The 17700-nt window shown below is 43.5% G+C and overlaps 1 protein-coding gene across 1 annotated transcript in view; it reads left to right on the top strand.

Moving 5' to 3' along the window:
* The window catches only part of LOC126095452 (probable glutamate receptor), a 182720-nt gene extending 165555 nt beyond the window's left edge, over window positions 1–17165 (top strand). Inside the window, exons 8-9 of the mRNA XM_049910245.1 lie at window positions 9853–9996; window positions 17135–17165. Coding sequence (XP_049766202.1) covers window positions 9853–9996; window positions 17135–17165 — 175 coding nt within the window. The remainder of the gene's footprint in view (window positions 1–9852; window positions 9997–17134) is intronic.
* Window positions 17166–17700: the final 535 nt, after the last annotated feature.

Raw genomic sequence — 17700 nt, 5'->3', positions numbered from 1 at the left:
GCGTCTACACCTATATCTACATCTACATGGATACCCTGCAAATCACACTTAAATGCCTGTCAGAGGGTTCATCGAATCACCTTCACAATAATTCTGTTCAATAGGGACCAGCATGGGTTCTGAAAGCAACGACTGTAGGAAACCCGGTCACCCATGCTTGGCACGAACCCAAAAGCGGTAGATATCGGGCACAGTTTGACGTCATATTATTTGACTGCAGGAAGCCGTAGGATAAAGTTTCGCACTGTCGCCTAGTGGAAAAAATACGAGAGTACGTAATATCACACTAGCTATGTGATTGGACTGAACAGTTTCTTCAAAACAGAACACATGCTCAACTTAGCTCTATTGACATAAAAAGTAGCTTCGGGTACACCCCAAGGGAATGCTATAGGACCATTACGTTTCACACTATATGAGGACCTAGCGGATAATATCTGAATTTCCATGAGGCAGTCACAATGCTAGAAAATTGTAGCGAAATGTAAGAAGATCTGCAATGGTTCGAGTTAAAATGTAATGCATTGCGTAGAAATCAGTGGAAAAACCCATTGTCGCATGATTACAAGACTGCAGAACAATCGTTGAAAGCAATCACATCTATTTAATATCTGGGATTGTGCGTACGGAACAATTTAAAGTGGAATGACTACGTAAAGCAAATTGAAAGCGGAGGCCGGAATCCCATTCTATGGAAGAACGTTCAGGAAGTGTAGTGTGACGACCAAGGCTGTAGCGTACAAAACCCTCGTTCGACCAATAGTTGAATATAGATCATCATCTGGGATCCGTACCTGATAGGGCTGATAAAAGAAATACCCAATACCCAAAGAAGAACAGCGCGTTTTATTACAGGTTCATTTCATACGCGCGAAAGTGTCAAGGAAATGCTCATCCAATTACATTGGCAGACGCTGCAGGAGAGGCTTTCTGCATCACCGTGTCATCTTCTTTTAAAATTCCGAGAGCGTACGGCCTACATCTGCATACACATCCGGCTCTGAAGAACGCCCGACACACTTTGACTAGCGCAGTCGAAGTACTTCGTCACCCAGGCCCGTCAAAGAGACACGAAGGTGTCCAAAGCACTTCAGTTGTAATATTATTACTCTTACGTTTCTCAAAACTAGTGAAATTTAATAAACAAAGACGGTAGTCTCGTAGGGTATCCATGAGAGATTGTCATACTGAAAATTGAGTTAAATACCTTGAAAAGTACTTAAATAATTAATAAGGGAAGTTAGGCGTTTTGGCGCCTAAACCCGAATGTGACAACCAATCAGAGGCAAGTTCAGTACAATTGGTTGATCCTCCCACGGGAGTAATATATACTGCACCATCTGCTGCTTGTACCTCACTCCACTTTTGTACCAAACGCTACTTCACGTGTATCAAGCTGCATCAAGGCGAGCTTCTAGTAGGATGAAATACTGGCGGCTACAGCCACGAATATCACACCCTGTATCACTATTAGTCATTTCCTTTCCAGTTCCACTTGCTGACATAGCGCGGGAAAAACGATTCTCTGTATGCCTCCGTTTGATCTTATCTTCGTGGTCCCTATGGGCACTGTATGTTGGCTGCAGTAGAATCATTCGGTAGCCATCTTCAAATACCGGTTCTCTAAATTTTCTCAATAGTGTTTCTAGAAAAGCGCGTCCCCTTCCTCCAGGGATTCCCATCTGAGTCACTGAACCATCTCCGTAAGACTTGAATGTTGCTCTACCTACCCACGTCTAGCAGTCCGCCTCTGAATTGCCTCGCTGTTTTCCTTTAATCCGATCTGGTGCGGAACATAAACACTCGCGCAATACTGAAGAACAGGTCGCACTACCGTCCCATATGCGGTCTCCTTTAGAGGTGAACCTCACTTTCCTACAAGAATCAATCAATCCTTTGCTTCCTCCGAAGCATATCTTGTGAAAAGGCCATGAAGGTAAAATTACAAAGATTCCAGCTTACAAGGAGTGCTACCAACAACTGGAACAACAAAGGGGTGAAGTGGCAATGGTACACGAAGTACGCTGCGCCACACACCGTAAGATGGCTTGCGGAGTACAGATATACAGTGAGAATCAGAACTCCGCCGGCAATCTTTCAGAGTATTTCATGGATACTGTCTGAATACATTTGTATAAGGGACCCGCGGTCTCTGGCGGTCCTGACGGGGTAACAGTGATTTATTGTTTGTTGCCCCAATTGCCTTCATTTCTGTGCTTGGGTCTCACATCAGTGAAAAGGGCTCTATTATGCAATCACCAAAACTTACAACTCATCCTCTTTCTCTTAGATTCCTATGTACGGATGCAAAATGATAGTGGTGTGGTGGTCGTCACTGTGGGAAAAGATCGGCATAGGTGTCAGGGTGCCACAGTTTCACTGCATTCAGTGAGATGGTAAGCGAAGAGCATATTTGTCACCTGCTCATCAGTGCTGTGTGTCACAGAGAACGTACAGCTAATACTGCGGAAAAATAAACCCGAGACAGAACAGTTCCTCACAGACTGCAAGCCATAGCGCGAAGAGTAAAGTGGGCATTATTGTTGTCGACAAGTGAGTGAATCGAACAAATTTGTTTGCAAACAAGAAACATATCCAGAATCAAATTTTCACTCTGCAGCGGAGTGTGCACTGGTTTTGAAACTTCCTGGCAGATTAAAACTGTGGGCCGGACCGAGACTCGAACTCGGGACCTTTGCCTTTTTCGGGCAGGTGATCTACCAACTGAACTACCCAAGCACGACTCACGAGCCGCCTCACAATTTTACTTCCGCCTGTACCTCGTCTCCTCTTCCAAACTTCAGAGAAGTTCTCATGCGAAACTTGCAGGACTAGCACTACTGGAAGAAAGGATAGTGCGGAGACATGGCTTAGCCACAGCCTGGGGGATGTTTCCAGATTGAAATTTTCACTCTGCAGTGTAATGTGCCCGCAAAAGGCAAAGGTCCCGAGTTCGAGTCTCGGTCCTGCACACAGATTTAATCTGCCAGGTAGTTTCAAAACCAGCGCACACTCCGCTGCAGAGTGAAAATTTCATACTGGAAACATCCCCCAAGCGCTCCGGTAACTCTACCCTTCGGCTACAGGAAACCAACAAACAGGTGTGCTATTTCATCTGCCAAGCGAATAACAGAAAAATTTAATCGGAACATTAATAACACCGATTTTGAATCCACAACATAGAAGAATTCTGAGGTGTCACAGTGCCGCTAACGCTGTCTTGTGTGCTGGCGCCTGTCTCTTAAGCCCTGTACAAACGAGGACACATCTTGCACCACTAATTGTGCAATAAGATAGTTCAACTTCCTGTTCCAAGAGATGGCATGCCATCTGGTAGCTTACTTTTGTTTACACAATGACTGCAGATGCCGCAACAATATTTTAGAAAATCGCTGATGGCGAACTGAGAGTGGTAGCTTGTGCTTATGCAGTCACAAGTGCAGTAATATCTCGGCGACGTCGACGAAGAAATTAACTTTGGCGTAGTACAAGATGATGGAGTAGACCTTTGATTTTAAGACGTGACGACAGCGTTGGAAATTGTACACGATGAACTCAGGGTGGAGGTCAGGGAATCATACAAAAATTTTCTGAGAGTGTGCGACACGGAATTTTTGACATTGCTTCGTGTAGTAGGTCCAAGCATAACGAAGCAAAACACAGTTATGCGAGACTGTATCTCAGCTTCAACGAGGTGAGTAGGTACGTTTATATAATCCTAGTATAACTATGCTGCTGTATGTACAGTGCATATTTGTAAGCTGTAACTAATTACATAAGTTATTTTATTAATTCTAACACTGAGGTTTATGGCTACTGGACAAAGCTACAGAAGCCTAATGTTTTCATTCAGAATACCTGTAAGCACGATATCCTTAATTATTCCCGAAACTTGTGACGCAGTTTACCAGTGCTTGAAGAATTCATACATGAAGGTACGTTGATTGTGATAAATTTCCTGAGAACATGACCAAAATAAGTTAGTGTAATAACACATTTAAATAAGCTCAAAAGTACAATAAGGGAACCATTTTGGTCAGGTGTCTTACTCTCAGCAAGAAACATTTTTCGAGCTGTGAGTGTACTCTGGGTACCTCTGTCAAAACTTTTGACTTAGTATTATTTGTGACGTTTAGTTAGTTAGCAAACCCCTAGCATTCCCTTTATTCTGCTAAATTCATTAGAAACAACACCAAATTCTTTAACCTGGCATTCTTAACAATTTCCAAAAAATACTTTGGTGGAAGGATGTATCTCTGATCCAAACTTCAGCTATACCTGTGTCCAGGCGTTATCACACATTTTCGTAGTTCGGCTATTATATTCAAAAAGTAGCCCTACATTGTAAAAGTTTATGTTAAGAACTGAACCTTACAATTTACACGCCAAAACTGTTTCTCACCTACCTGAGTAATTTGCAAACAAAATTAGTGCACTTCATAATCCATCATGTTCAGTTGTTAGGGGAAAATTTGTCTGAGACATAGTGATTCCAGACTTTAAGAACATACTTATTATTCAGTTCATGTGTATTACCATTTAATTACCATTTGAGTAGGGCAAGAAGAACTTCTGGGAATGATTTTCAAATATTCAGCCACAGGTTTAGAATTCTCCTTCACAAAATGGAGGTACCTGTTGAAACTGTAGAGAAAATGACATTGGCTATTTTTAAGCTACATAATTTTTTACTGGACACATATGGGAAGAATTATGTTGGACAACTGGGAAAGAAAGAAAACATAAATCACTATTATCATTCTAGGAGAATGGCAGACAAATAATCTGAAGCGCATAGGAAGATTATGTCAACACAAGCCAGTTAAAGAAGCTAGAAAAGTGAGGGACACACTACGGGAATATTTGAACGCTACTGGGTATGTACAGTGGCAGTGGGAATTTGGAAAAAAATTTCATTACTGATACAGTGCCAGATATTGAAAGTAAGTAATGTAAATTATGACTAGAAAGTTAATATGGCACGCAGGAGACTGTATGATATTTACAGATTAACTTAGTTCGTATTAGCAACATATTTTGTAATTTCAGTTTGCTATAATTACAATCCACATTCAAGACAGAGCACTGCATTCAACTTGTATTTTATAGATATTGAGCAGTTACTTTTTAATGAAAATAAAAAAATAAACAGACTTGGTAGTCAAAGAAATAAACAGTCTTACTACTCAAATAAAGAAACGAATGGTTTTGTTACTCAAAATAAACAAATAAAAAGTCTAGTTACTCTTTATTGCCCAGGTCTTTCTCTTGTGCAACACAAAGCATTTTAAATATCTCTGTCTTAGCTTTCATCCTCAAGGCTTTGCTTTTTATTTGCTGTAGAGAAGCAGCTACATATGAACCAAACACTTGAACAACTTGGAGCAGTTTTTGGTTTATTTATGCTGATCAATATATTGTCAGCTCTTTTCAAAATAGCATTTTCTTCTTCATTGTGAGCACTCTTCCTTTTTTCCGTGGTCTCTATGGCGTATTTTATGGGCCTTTCTCAGAGTCCCTGTTTTTAGCTTCTATAATTAAGAAATCTTCACTGACATCAATAGGAAACTCTGGGATCTCACTGACAAGACAGACATCCTGAAAAATAGTGATAACAATTGAAGACAGTTTGCAGAGTTTACTTTATATCTTTTTGTGATCGGATATTTATGGCCAGTACGAGACACAGTGCACGATCGTGGACCACGAACCCAACTTCACAACATATTTAATTTTAAGTTACAAATGAGAGAAAATGAGAATATTAATGAGGTTCAAATCCACAATCTTTGAACTGTAAAATAAACGCATCAGTCAAGTGAGCTGTTCATACGCATTGCATATTTTTAAGTATAATGTATCTTGTGATGTTTGCTGAGACAAACCAGTTATCAGTTAATTTTTTTCACTTACTGTACTAACTGCAGAGGAAACAAGAGGGTAAAAAATTACTTCCTTTCCTTGCCAAAATAAAACTTTCTTAAAATACGACACCGTTTTTTCGTGCACGTTAGCAGATCCCATAACACTCTTTCTCGAAGCTTTTATTTTATTAAGTTCTGACACAAACGTCACGCGGAAACTTAGCTATAATTTCAGCATGAGACGATATCCTAACCTTCAATGAATCAACTGTTTTGTCGAGTAAGTATTTCCTGACCTTTTGTTATGGTATGTGGGTGATTTTGTGTCATAAGACATGTGTCGTGTCTGTATGGCTCAATAAGGATTTCTATAGCTTCTTTAGACTACTCCATTATCACAAGTGCACTACCGACAGGAAAAACACACAAACGTAAACGCTCAAATGGCAGCCATATGACGCGGAATACAGCTTCGTTCGGTTGCATGCCATTTATTAGCAATGCGGTGGCATGGCCACCAGATGGCACGCAAGGTAACTGTTCACACGAAGCAATTAAGGATTTCTATAGCTTCTTTAGACTACTCCATTATCACAAGTGCACTACCGACAGGAAAAACACACAAACGTAAACGCTCAAATGGCAGCCATATGACGCGGAATACAGCTTCGTTCGGTTGCATGCCATTTATTAGCAATGCGGTGGCATGCCACCAGATGGCACGCAAGGTAACTGTTCACACGAAGCAATTTACTCGCTACGCTAGTCAAGGCGTAAGGAATGTCTCCGTCTGTACAGGGCTTTAGGTTACTAGTTCGAAACATTGTGATCGGAAAACCTATCTGGCTGTAAAAGGAGGGGAGGTGATTGCATTCAGTTCCTGATTATCAAACTCCTCACAAACGTACTGTGTAAAATTTCGAAGCTTAGTTCAGAGTTTACGCAGTGAGGACATCTGAGACTGTTGATGATGGTATTCGGAAGAATAGGCTATGTGCTGGGACCGAGTTTCTACTTCTCACTTTTATTCATCAACAGTCACAGAAACCTAAAATTAGTTTGTACAAGCACTTGTTGTGTTTATCACACAGCTGAGATACGCAAGTGATTCTTCATAACGATCCGAGTGGTAACGACAGTTCACCGGCACTAAGAGATAGTCCGGATTAGGAATATGAGATTCTGGCATTCTGCGACCAGAAAAATAGGCTGCATTTACTGTAGAACACAACTCTTACTAGAGATAGAGAAATTTTCCATCGAATAAGAAACAGTGATCAAACGCTGGTAGCATCGAATTGCTTTTATTTCGCGAACATTCAAAAGGGGATTCTCCGTAAATGTTAGCAGACAGAGGGACAGGTAATTTTGTTGTATGGATAACTCTTGTATTCAGCGAGATCCTGAAGTATGTACAGGCTTCTTCTTTTTAATGAAATGTTACAGTTTGTTAAACGGCGTTCGAAAACATTTGAAAAGACGAGTGCAGTGATACAATGCTTGTTAATGCTGGCGTTAATGCATTCAGCAGAAATATCAGAGAAATGTGCCAAAATTGAAAGGCAAATTCTGAAGTATTTCTGGTTAAGACAGGGCGTGGCTGAAATTTAAGCGGTATTTAGTTGGTGCTCAACCGAAAAACTAACAATCGAAACACATTTTTAGTAACTAGGACAATATTTCATTTTTCTGTAATCGTATATTTTCGACCATGTCAGTTTTTTCTCTTAATTATGGTAACCCGTCTAGATTGAATATCTTCGTCAGGAGAACGTCTCACACATGCAGAGCAACACATGCTGCCAATTAAAATGCCTCAATAAATTCAGGCGAAACGCATCTGGTAAAGTGAGAATTGCATTTATTCAGTTGCATATATACAGACGCCACATAAAAGTCTTTTTACTTAATATGGTTAGCAACTGAGGACTGACAGACGAGCAACACAAAAATATTGAATTAGTATGATGTTATATTAATTTATTTCAAGCTTTGTTGATAATGATGTCTTGCACGAATAGCGCATGTAACACCATCAACCATACGTGCCCTCAACGGCCAGAATACAGACACAAGATTATGTACCCTTTCATTCTTCTATAAAACGTCGTCGTCTTGTAGAGACACAATAGTGTTTATTATTTATTTTTTGTTTAAGTGAAATTATTTTCTCTTATCTTCAAGTGCACAAATAATAGTCTGTCTATGAAATGTGTTAAAAGTATTTGTAATGACGAATAAGCAAAAAATTGCTGACGTAGGTAAAACGGAAAATCCTAGAATTAGAATGTTAAAATTTCGGAGAAATGTCTGGAACGACAGGGTTGTGTCTGTAAGTTAATACTCGTCTTCGGTCTGAAATTATTCACCTGTCACTTCATTCTTCACTTTCTGCCTCATGGGATTGCACTGTTGAGACACATATGTTAATGCAAGTGTGTTTCAACAATATTAACAACAAAATTGATTTCACGCATTGTGGAATACAGGCTGTTTCTCAATGTGTTGACTATTTCAAATTTGAATAACATACAAACCAATTACGAAAGTTGAACATTTTACACAAGGGACAATTATTCAAGTTTATTTATGAAATATTACATCGGAAAAAGGACAACCATTTGCGGCTACGTTATATTTGAGTCATTTCACCCAGCTTTTGAGCACATCTTTCGTATATGCTGGATGGATTCTGGAAATTTCATCGTGAATTCGATCTTTTAACTGTTGCAATCTTCTCGAACGGTCTGAGGACACTCTCGGCTTCAGGTAACCCTATAGATAAAAGTCTGTCATGGTAAAATCCGGCGAGCGAAGCGGCCATCCAGCACAAGAGCGTTTGGAAGTTACGCGATGATCAAAGGCTTCACCGAAAACGGAAGTTTCTTACCCAATTCAATATTGTTCCATGAGCACGATTTGGATATCGCGACTGAATCTTGATGTGCTTACGAAAGGCGCGTTGCACACGCACGACAAATTTGCCGCATCAAAACCAGCACTCTACTGCGAACGCACGTTGTTGCTTCGACCAGTACATGATTATGACTTGTAAATGGGATGAAACTTGAGACTTCTGCTGCGTCTATTAGCAACTACGGAAAGAGGGTGCACCAAATAATACCGTAAGAGGCACAATAAACCGCTTCTTGCAATAACGCTGTCACGAGAATGAGACTTCAACTCCCCTACTACTAATAGACGGCGCATCGTCGCTTTACCTTTTGTTAGCACCCGTTATTCAAATTTGAAATCGTCCAAACATTGTGAAAAACGCTGTACTCATTTTATATCATCCTGATATCACCCTTTGTATGTTATTAACATGTTTCTTAGTGAAAAGGCGGGTAATTCTTAAACTGTAAGAGCGGAAATATCCGGCTTTGGCGAAGTTTGTCGCCAGCCATTCTCGTCGTCTCGCTGAGATAGCTACGATTGTAGAGATTATTCAGTACCTCATTATTTAATTTGCGAAGTCCGATTTGCCAGTGCAAACGCTATTGATGCACTTGAGATTTTAAATGTTCCCATGGTCGTGAAAATATGAAACAAAGCCAGTTATTCCATCAACAGTATTTCGTGCAGACTTAGAATTTTCAGTTACTCGTCAGTTTATTTCTCGGGCTTTGGGGAGTTGAAGTTTAATTGTCATGACGGCGTTATTGCAAGAAGCGGTTTATTTTGCCTCTTACGGTAGTATTTGGTGCACCCTGTTTCCGTAGCTGAGCTGGCCTGCAGTACGAACGAATAAGTGCGGAGCTATTTACAGCGGAAGTTCCTCCGAAACGTGGCGCGGGCCACGTTTACTTTATTGTTATCACAGTGGCAGTCGATAGCAGAGCGTCCAGCGTCTAGCCCGTATGTAAAGCGAGCCGGCGGACACACTGTGGCGGTCCAGAAAGTTTCAGTACGTCCGCGCTGCCGCCGCCGCCGCCGCTAGTACGCCCTCACATATTTCTGCACCCGGCGCGCTTTGGCTTCGTTCCAGGCTGCTGCGGCTGAAGGCCAACGGCGTGCTGAGGCGTCTCGAGCCCAAAACAAAGCGCCGGTTTTACGGCGGCAGCCGCGGGGGCGCCCAGGGTGGCGGCGTCGGCGTCGGCGTCGAGACGCTGCTGCTGGCGGCGGCGGCGCCGTGCGCGCTGCTCGTGCTGCTGTGCGAGCGCCTGCTGCACGCCGCCAGGCCGCAGCACTTGCGGCCGCGCGCTGCGGTCGCGCCAGTGAGGCGGAGGCGTAGCCACTGGCGCCAGTGGCCATGTGTCGACCACCGTTTGGCTGTTAATAAGCAGCCTTGTGTCTAAACCTGTGTCTATACGGCTGTCAAACAATAAAACTGTAAAACTGTTTTTAGTTCAACCCGGGGTTGGTATAGTAACTAGCGTGTGTGATATGAAGAAACAAGCAGTCTTGGTTGCAGTGTTAAAATTTTTTATTATTTCCCAATTACACGTTTCACCGTAATTTATTCTTCTTGGGATTGGCCTACGAAAGATATACAAAATTTCGTAATAGTGGTGCGGCACTATTTATTGAGATTGGAGTACCAAGAAAACACAAAATAACTTACTGATATTTGAAAACAATGGGTACATGGGACACTGCACATAAATAACATCCCAGCAGGTATATGCCCCTGTTAAAGCTTTGAAAGCAATGTGCGGTATCCTATATAATAGGATAAAACAGAGGACGATCGAAAGGTATTTTTTTTTAAATATGCTAACTGCTTCTCCTCAAATTGGCGACTCACTCTAGATATAAGAAGAAAGCAGTAGATTACTGTGGTAACCTGTCGTGACCGCGACCGGAACGGTCGCGTTGTGGCCGAGAAAGAGCGGCGGGACCAAACGGAGAGCTGCCCGTGAACAAACAAACGGACGGAAAGGACGGACACGAAACAACGACGGAAGATGGAGAGGGACCTTACGACGATAACACTCAAGAAACATTAGAGTGACAGAGACAACGGAACGAATCCAAGACGTCCACTAGTAATGAAAACAAAGAACGATAAACACGCTGTCTGTTATCGAGACGATGAGTCGAGACTCACGCAACGATTAGACTCGCTGTCTGAGCTTTTCTTTTTTCCTTTATTGATTTTCGATTCCCCCCGAAGGGGGCGGGCTGGCAGCACCTTAGTACGCTGCTCTACAGCAGACAGACTTTTTTAAAAACGGGAGAAGGAAAGAAACAAGAAAAACAGGCGATAAAATGATGACTTAAAGTGTAAAATGGCGGAAAAATGCGGAAAGTTAAAATAGAAAGCAAAGGGGTTGGCAATGTTAATAAAATACACAGGAATCAGACAAGTAACATAGTAGACACACAATTAAAAAAACATGGTGACAGTCTGGTTTCTGTTCGCAAGAGATAAAAAAAATTACACCCAGCGACAGTATGATGGCCGTTCGCAACACTACCCAAAAGGCACACAACACGGAACACTCACTGTAAAACACTCACTGTAAAACACTGCACGAAGATGGTGGCACAAAGATGACACTCCCGAGCCAAGGGCAGATGGGTGGTAGTGGGACCTGGAGGAGGGGGAAAAACAAGGAGGGGGAGAGGAAAAAACGAAAAAGAGGGGGACCAAGGAGGGAGAGGACTCATAAGGGGGGAGAGGGGTAGAGCAGATGTGAGAGGGAAAGAGAAAAGGCAGAGGAGGGAAATGCAAATGGACTCGGGGGAGAGAAGGGGGCAGAGAGACGGGAGGTGGGGAGAAAAGACGATGGAAGGGGGGGAGGGACCCCGGGAAAAGGACAGAGGAAAGGAGAGGGAGTGAGGATCAAAGTTGATAGGAGGGATAAATGGTGGGAGAGAGGGCATCATCCAGGAGGGGGAGTTGATGGAAGCCACCTTGAGATGAAGGGTGTAGAGATGGAGGGTAGGGGGGACACAACAGTGAAGACGTGGCAGGGGGCAGGGATGGGAGAGGAGAGGAGCAACCAGGGGATGAGAGGGATCAAGGCGGCGGGAGCTGTAGAGGATGCGGATATGTTCGAGGAATAGGAGCAGATGGGGGAAAGGAATGAGGTCATAGAGGATCCGCATGGGCGACGGGAGGCGTATACGGAGGGCGAGGCAGAGTGCATGACGCTCAAGGATCTGGAGGGACTTATAGAATTTGGGGGGGGGCAGATATCCAGGCGGGACTGGCATAACAGAGGACTGTCTGAGCGAGAGGCCGGCTCTTAAATACTCTATCGGGGGCGCCGCTATTGGCCGCTGGAAGCACGTGTTCCACTGTGGCGCCCTGACTAAAGCGGGGCAGGACGCACGCGCCGCCACAGCTAAAGGCGCGATGGTGCAGAGACCTGTAGGGGTCTTCGACGTCCATGACGTCTGGCGGGGATTCAAATTCCGCGGCGCACAGTACCAGAACTACCTTATTACGGCATGTGGCACAGTCCAGTGTAAACCAAACGTGAGCAGGCCGTCAATAGATATTCTCATCATAGGAGGTGTAGTGCGTGTTCTGGCTGCACACGTCACACTGGGTACGGAAGCATACATGGGCCATGAGACCAGTACACACAGCTCTCTGCAGATGGCACCTGCAGACTGCGAGCTACGGTAGTATTCAATTGCTAAATCATGTCATAACAACGAACTATGACCGTTATTATAGGTGACTGGTGTTATAAAACTTGCTGATAAAATACTTACATCAAGATCTGGAATAATCAGGGCGAATAAAAATTAAAAACTAAAGTATACAAAATAAATTGCAATAATGGGATAACGTAGGGGACCTCCGAACAACAGTTTTGAGTATCCCAAGCAGTAATACAGCCAAAAACAATGTACATACCCCTATCTAACTAAAACAAGAACCTACACCCCTTCTCATTCCCCCGATGCGCGAAATTGTGCACTGATGGCTATTTGTCTTTACTGACTAACAATACCGATGCTGTGTCCAGATGCCAAGCAAGTGCGCCATCTAAATCCTAAAATACTCTTCAATGGGATGCTAATAAATGCAAATACAAACATAGTACTGACACAGTCAGCAGTGACAAGTGCCTTGCATGGCACGATCTTGTGCATCAGGAGGAGTGGGGAGGGGCATAGATTCTGGTTTTAGGCAGGTTTGGGTATGCACAATGTTGTTGGCTATAATAATAGGGGAGAGTGCCCAATTACCGGATAGTTCGCACTTATCGGATAACAAGGTTTCTAATCAAGTAACGACTGCACTCTGGTACGTCCTCACATATCTCTGTCAGAGATGGCAGGAACTGTTAAGTATTGGTCCGCTGAGATGCCATTTTTAGTTTTGCGGCAGTACGAAGCGTGTTTTCTGGTGAAGTGGTTGCCTAAGTGAATTCGAAGTTTGGAAAGACTCTTCAGAGTTCACTATACGCGGAGGCATCGACTAAATGTAAGTGTACACTGTTTTATGTTACATATAGTGGGAAAAACTATAGTTTCAACTTCTGAACATTAGTTCAAAATAATGTGTTTGTTAAATACTGTCTTTGTTAGATGTTGGTCTTTCTTTCAAGCGTGGGTTCCTTTTATCGGATAGTGAGAGGGTCCTAATTATAGGATATCCGATAGTTGGCTTAGTATTTTTCACTTACGTTATATTTCTTTTGTAGATGTCATTGTCGAAACCGACCAAGAAAAGGAAACGATGGGACCCGCAAGCAAAGTTAGAAGCAGTAAATGCCGTTAGTGAAAATAAATGGCGGTATTTGAAAGTAGCAAAAATCTAGCACGCTCCCAAATCAACAATAGAAGACTATGTACAGAACAGAACTGAAAGTGTTGAAAGTTTGGTTAGCAAAAAACCGGGTAAATCTTTTGTGTTAGGAAATGACTTGAAAGAAGAAATGGTACCTTACTATAAAGTAATGGGAGGTAGGTATTTTGGATTACGATCACGTGAGGTAAGGCAACTTGCTTTCCGGTTAGCAGTGAGAAATGACATCCAACATCCGTTCGCGCTTTCAAAAGAACAGGGAGAAAAAATGTCTCAGAAATTTTATAAAGCGTCATCCCTGTCTTAGTTTAAGAAGACCAGTGGCCGCTTCTTTGGCTAGAGCTAAAGGTTTTTCAAAGAAAAACGTCGATTCCTTTTTCGATCTTTTGGAACCTGAGCTAGAAAAGATCGGTTTCAATCCTGCCAAAGTTTTAATGTAGATGAATTGGAAATAGCCGCTGTTCAAAAGCGAGGTACAAAATTTATCAGCTTAAAGGGCAAAAAGCAGGCAGGAAGTTCGTCATCAGAAGAAAGAAGATCCCTGATGACTTTGGTAGATTGCGTGAGTGCAGCTAGTATGTTTGTTCCGCCGCTGATTGTCTTTCCTCGTAAAAATATGAAAGCGGAATTGTTGAACGGTTATCCTCCAGGAAAAATTGCAAGCTGTCACCCCTCAGGATGGATTCACTTCCATGTTTCTACAGAATGGCTCAAGCACTTCTTACAGTTTAGAAAACCATCTACCGACAGCCCACTTAGTTGATACTGGACGGGCATTTCTCCACACGAGGACCATGGACGTGATTGAACTAGCTCGGAAACATGGTGTAATAATCGTGTGTCTACCACAACACACAACACACAAACTCCAGCCATTAGATGTAGCCTTCATGGGACCATTCAAAACATATTACAGCCAAGAAATAGAGTCCTGGATGTCTAACCACCCCTTTAGGGCAGTTGCAGCATATCAAGTCCGGGAACTGATAGGGAAGGCGTATGGTAAGTGTGCAGATCTTGAAATTACGATGAGTGATTTAAAAAAATTTCGGCATAGTCCCCTTTAACAGGAATGTTTTTTCAGAACTAGACTTTGTCCAATTGGGCGATGGGCACGAAAATAATCCTGATAATGATCCTGAACTTCTCGAGCCCAGCCAAACGAAAAAAAATTGTTTCACCTTCCATGTGCGTCCACCCCAAGAGTCAGCCAAGCAAATGCAACAGCACGTCCCACTGGTAAAGCCGCTACAATCACTAGCTCGGCTGTCAAGAAATCGTTTGAAGAAAAGTTGCAATTACAAGGCCCAACAGATAAGCCTAGGCCTAAACCAGGTGCATCAAACACAAAATCAGCCAGAGCCCTGTCAGACGTTCATCTTCGGAAAGGTCAACAGCTTCAGCATCAAGAACGCTTGCAACAAGACAGAAAAAAGGAAACAAAAGGCAGCATTACTCATCTTCCTTCTCATCTGAGGATGATTCTGCTCCTCTCGACTCCACTGGTGACGATGACAGTGTGGATCAGGAGCGCCTATATTGCAACTACATTTACATATTAGACGCAAGTGGCGAACAGTGGATCCGTTGCAGAAAATGTCTTTGTTGGGCGCGTGAATTGTGTTCTGGCGTCACCAATAAGGGATGGAAAACCTTTGTATGTGATCATTGCAATGAATTAAGCAAGTAATGCACGGTAAACAAATGAATAACATATTTATGTTGTGTAAGTAAGGTTTTTGTATGTTATCTATTAAAAGCACATAAAAGATAAAGTAAGTTTCTTCTTCTATCGAATTGTTCTTAATCATGACTACTATCCGATAATAGGAACCCGAATTTAAAAACACTGAAATGTTCGTAAATTAGATAATGTAAAATTTGTTACCAAAATATTATCAATAATAAAAACCTTGGTAAGATATATTTTATTGGGAAGCTTGTGGTATGTGAAAGTGTATTTTATTTTCACATAGCGTGAAATAAAGTACGCCAAATATGATCATAAAGAAAAGTATCCGATGATAGGGTACTCTCCCTTCTTGGGACATTCAAAATTGTTGTTCGGTGCCCATCTATGCACTTCCATCCTTTCCCATTACAGAATGTATTTTTACACTCCTGGAAATTGAAATAAGAACACCGTGAATTCATTGTCCCAGGAAGGGGAAACTTTATTGACACATTCCTGGGGTCAGATACATCACATGATCACACTGACAGAACCACAGGCACATAGACACAGGCAACAGAGCATGCACAATGTCGGCACTAGTACAGTGTATATCCACCTTTCGCAGCAATGCAGGCTGCTATTCTCCCATGGAGACGATCGTAGAGATGCTGGTTGTAGTCCTGTGGAACGGCTTGCCATGCCATTTCCACCTGGCGCCTCAGTTGGACCAGCGTTCGTGCTGGACGTGCAGACCGCGTGATGTATCTGACCCCAGGAATGTGTCAATAAAGTTTCCCCTTCCAGTCCCAAACATGCTCAATGGGGGACAGATCCGGAGATCTTGCTGGCCAGGGTAGTTGACTTACACCTTCTAGAGCACGTTGGGTGGCACGGGATACATGCGGACGTGCATTGTCCTGTTGGAACAGCAAGTTCCCTTGCCGGTCTAGGAATGGTAGAACGATGGGTTCGATGACGGTTTGGATGTACCGTGCACTATTCAGTGTCCCCTCGACGATCACCAGTGGTGTACGCCCAGTGTAGGAGATCGCTCCCCACACCATGATGCCGGGTGTTGGCCCTATGTGCCTCGGTCGTATGCAGTCCTGATTGTGGCGCTCACCTGCACGGCGCCAAACACCCATACGACCATCATTGGCACCAAGGCAGAAGCGACTCTCATCGCTGAAGACGACACGTCTCCATTCGTCCCTCCATTCATGCCTGTCGCGACACCACTGGAGGCAGGCTGCGCGATGTTGGGGCGTGAGCGGAAGACGGCCTAACGGTGTGCGGGACCGTAGCCCAGCTTCATGGAGACGGTTGCGAATGGTCCTCGCCGATACCCCAGGAGCAACAGTGTCCCTAATTTGCTGGGAAGTGGCGGTGCGGTCCCCTACGGCACTGCGTAGGATCCTACGGTCTTGGCGTGCATCCGTGCGTCGCTGCGGTCCGGTCCCAGGTCGACGGGCACGTGCACCTTCCGCCGACCACTGGCGACAACATCGATGTACTGTGGAGACCTCACGCCCCACGTGTTGAGCAATTCGGCGGTACGTCCACCCGGCCTCCCGCATGCCCACTATACGCCCTCGCTCAAAGTCCGTCAACTGCACATACGGTTCACGTCCACGCTGTCGCGGCATGCTACCAATGTTAAAGACTGCGATGGAGCTCCGTATGCCACGGTAAACTGGCTGACACTGACGGCGGCGGTGCACAAATGCTGCGCAGCTAGCGCCATTCGACGGCCAACACCGCGGTTCCTGGTGTGTCCGCTGTGCCGTGCGTGTGATCATTGCTTGTACAGCCCTCTCGCAGTGTCCGGAGCAAGTATGGTGGGTCTGACACACCGGTGTCAATGTGTTTTTTTTCCATTTCCAGGAGTGTATTTATAACTGAGTTATCAAGATAGCGTAGGTAGTCATTTTCAAAAAAGTTACAATACAACCATTTTTTTAAATAGAAAGTTGTATTTTTCTGTCATTGTACTGATCAATTCAGTGTCTTGGGGGTGGTTGCAACATACTGTATGTAACTGGTTGTGTTGAGATGGGTATTTTGGTGGTGAGATGTTCATTTAAGTGGGATGTGCACTGGTCCTTTTTCTGAACGCTGCTTGCAGTCATGTTCAGCTAGATTTTAGAATACAGGATAGGCTGGAGCGTAAAAGGAAACGGGATTCGGTCTGACGTGGGTATTGCTGTTGAATAAACATGGCATACACATACAACGAGAACGTTGGGATGTTGCTGATGCTCGGCGAATGGCGACAAGATGCCAATGAAGCAGCCATAATTTATACGGTGAGATATGCTGGCCGAAGAGATTCATCTTCCATTGCGTTCTGAAGTGCTGAACGACGACTTTGAAAAACAAGTGGCTTGAGAAGGAACGGCAGTAATAGACGAAGAAGATCCCGTTCTGCGTTTGATGCTGTGTAAGAACGG

The sequence above is a fragment of the Schistocerca cancellata genome, chromosome 8 (assembly GCF_023864275.1).
Source record: "Schistocerca cancellata isolate TAMUIC-IGC-003103 chromosome 8, iqSchCanc2.1, whole genome shotgun sequence".
In the NCBI taxonomy this organism is placed as follows: domain Eukaryota; kingdom Metazoa; phylum Arthropoda; class Insecta; order Orthoptera; family Acrididae; genus Schistocerca; species Schistocerca cancellata.
This window is presented reverse-complemented; position numbering and strand designations above follow the sequence as displayed.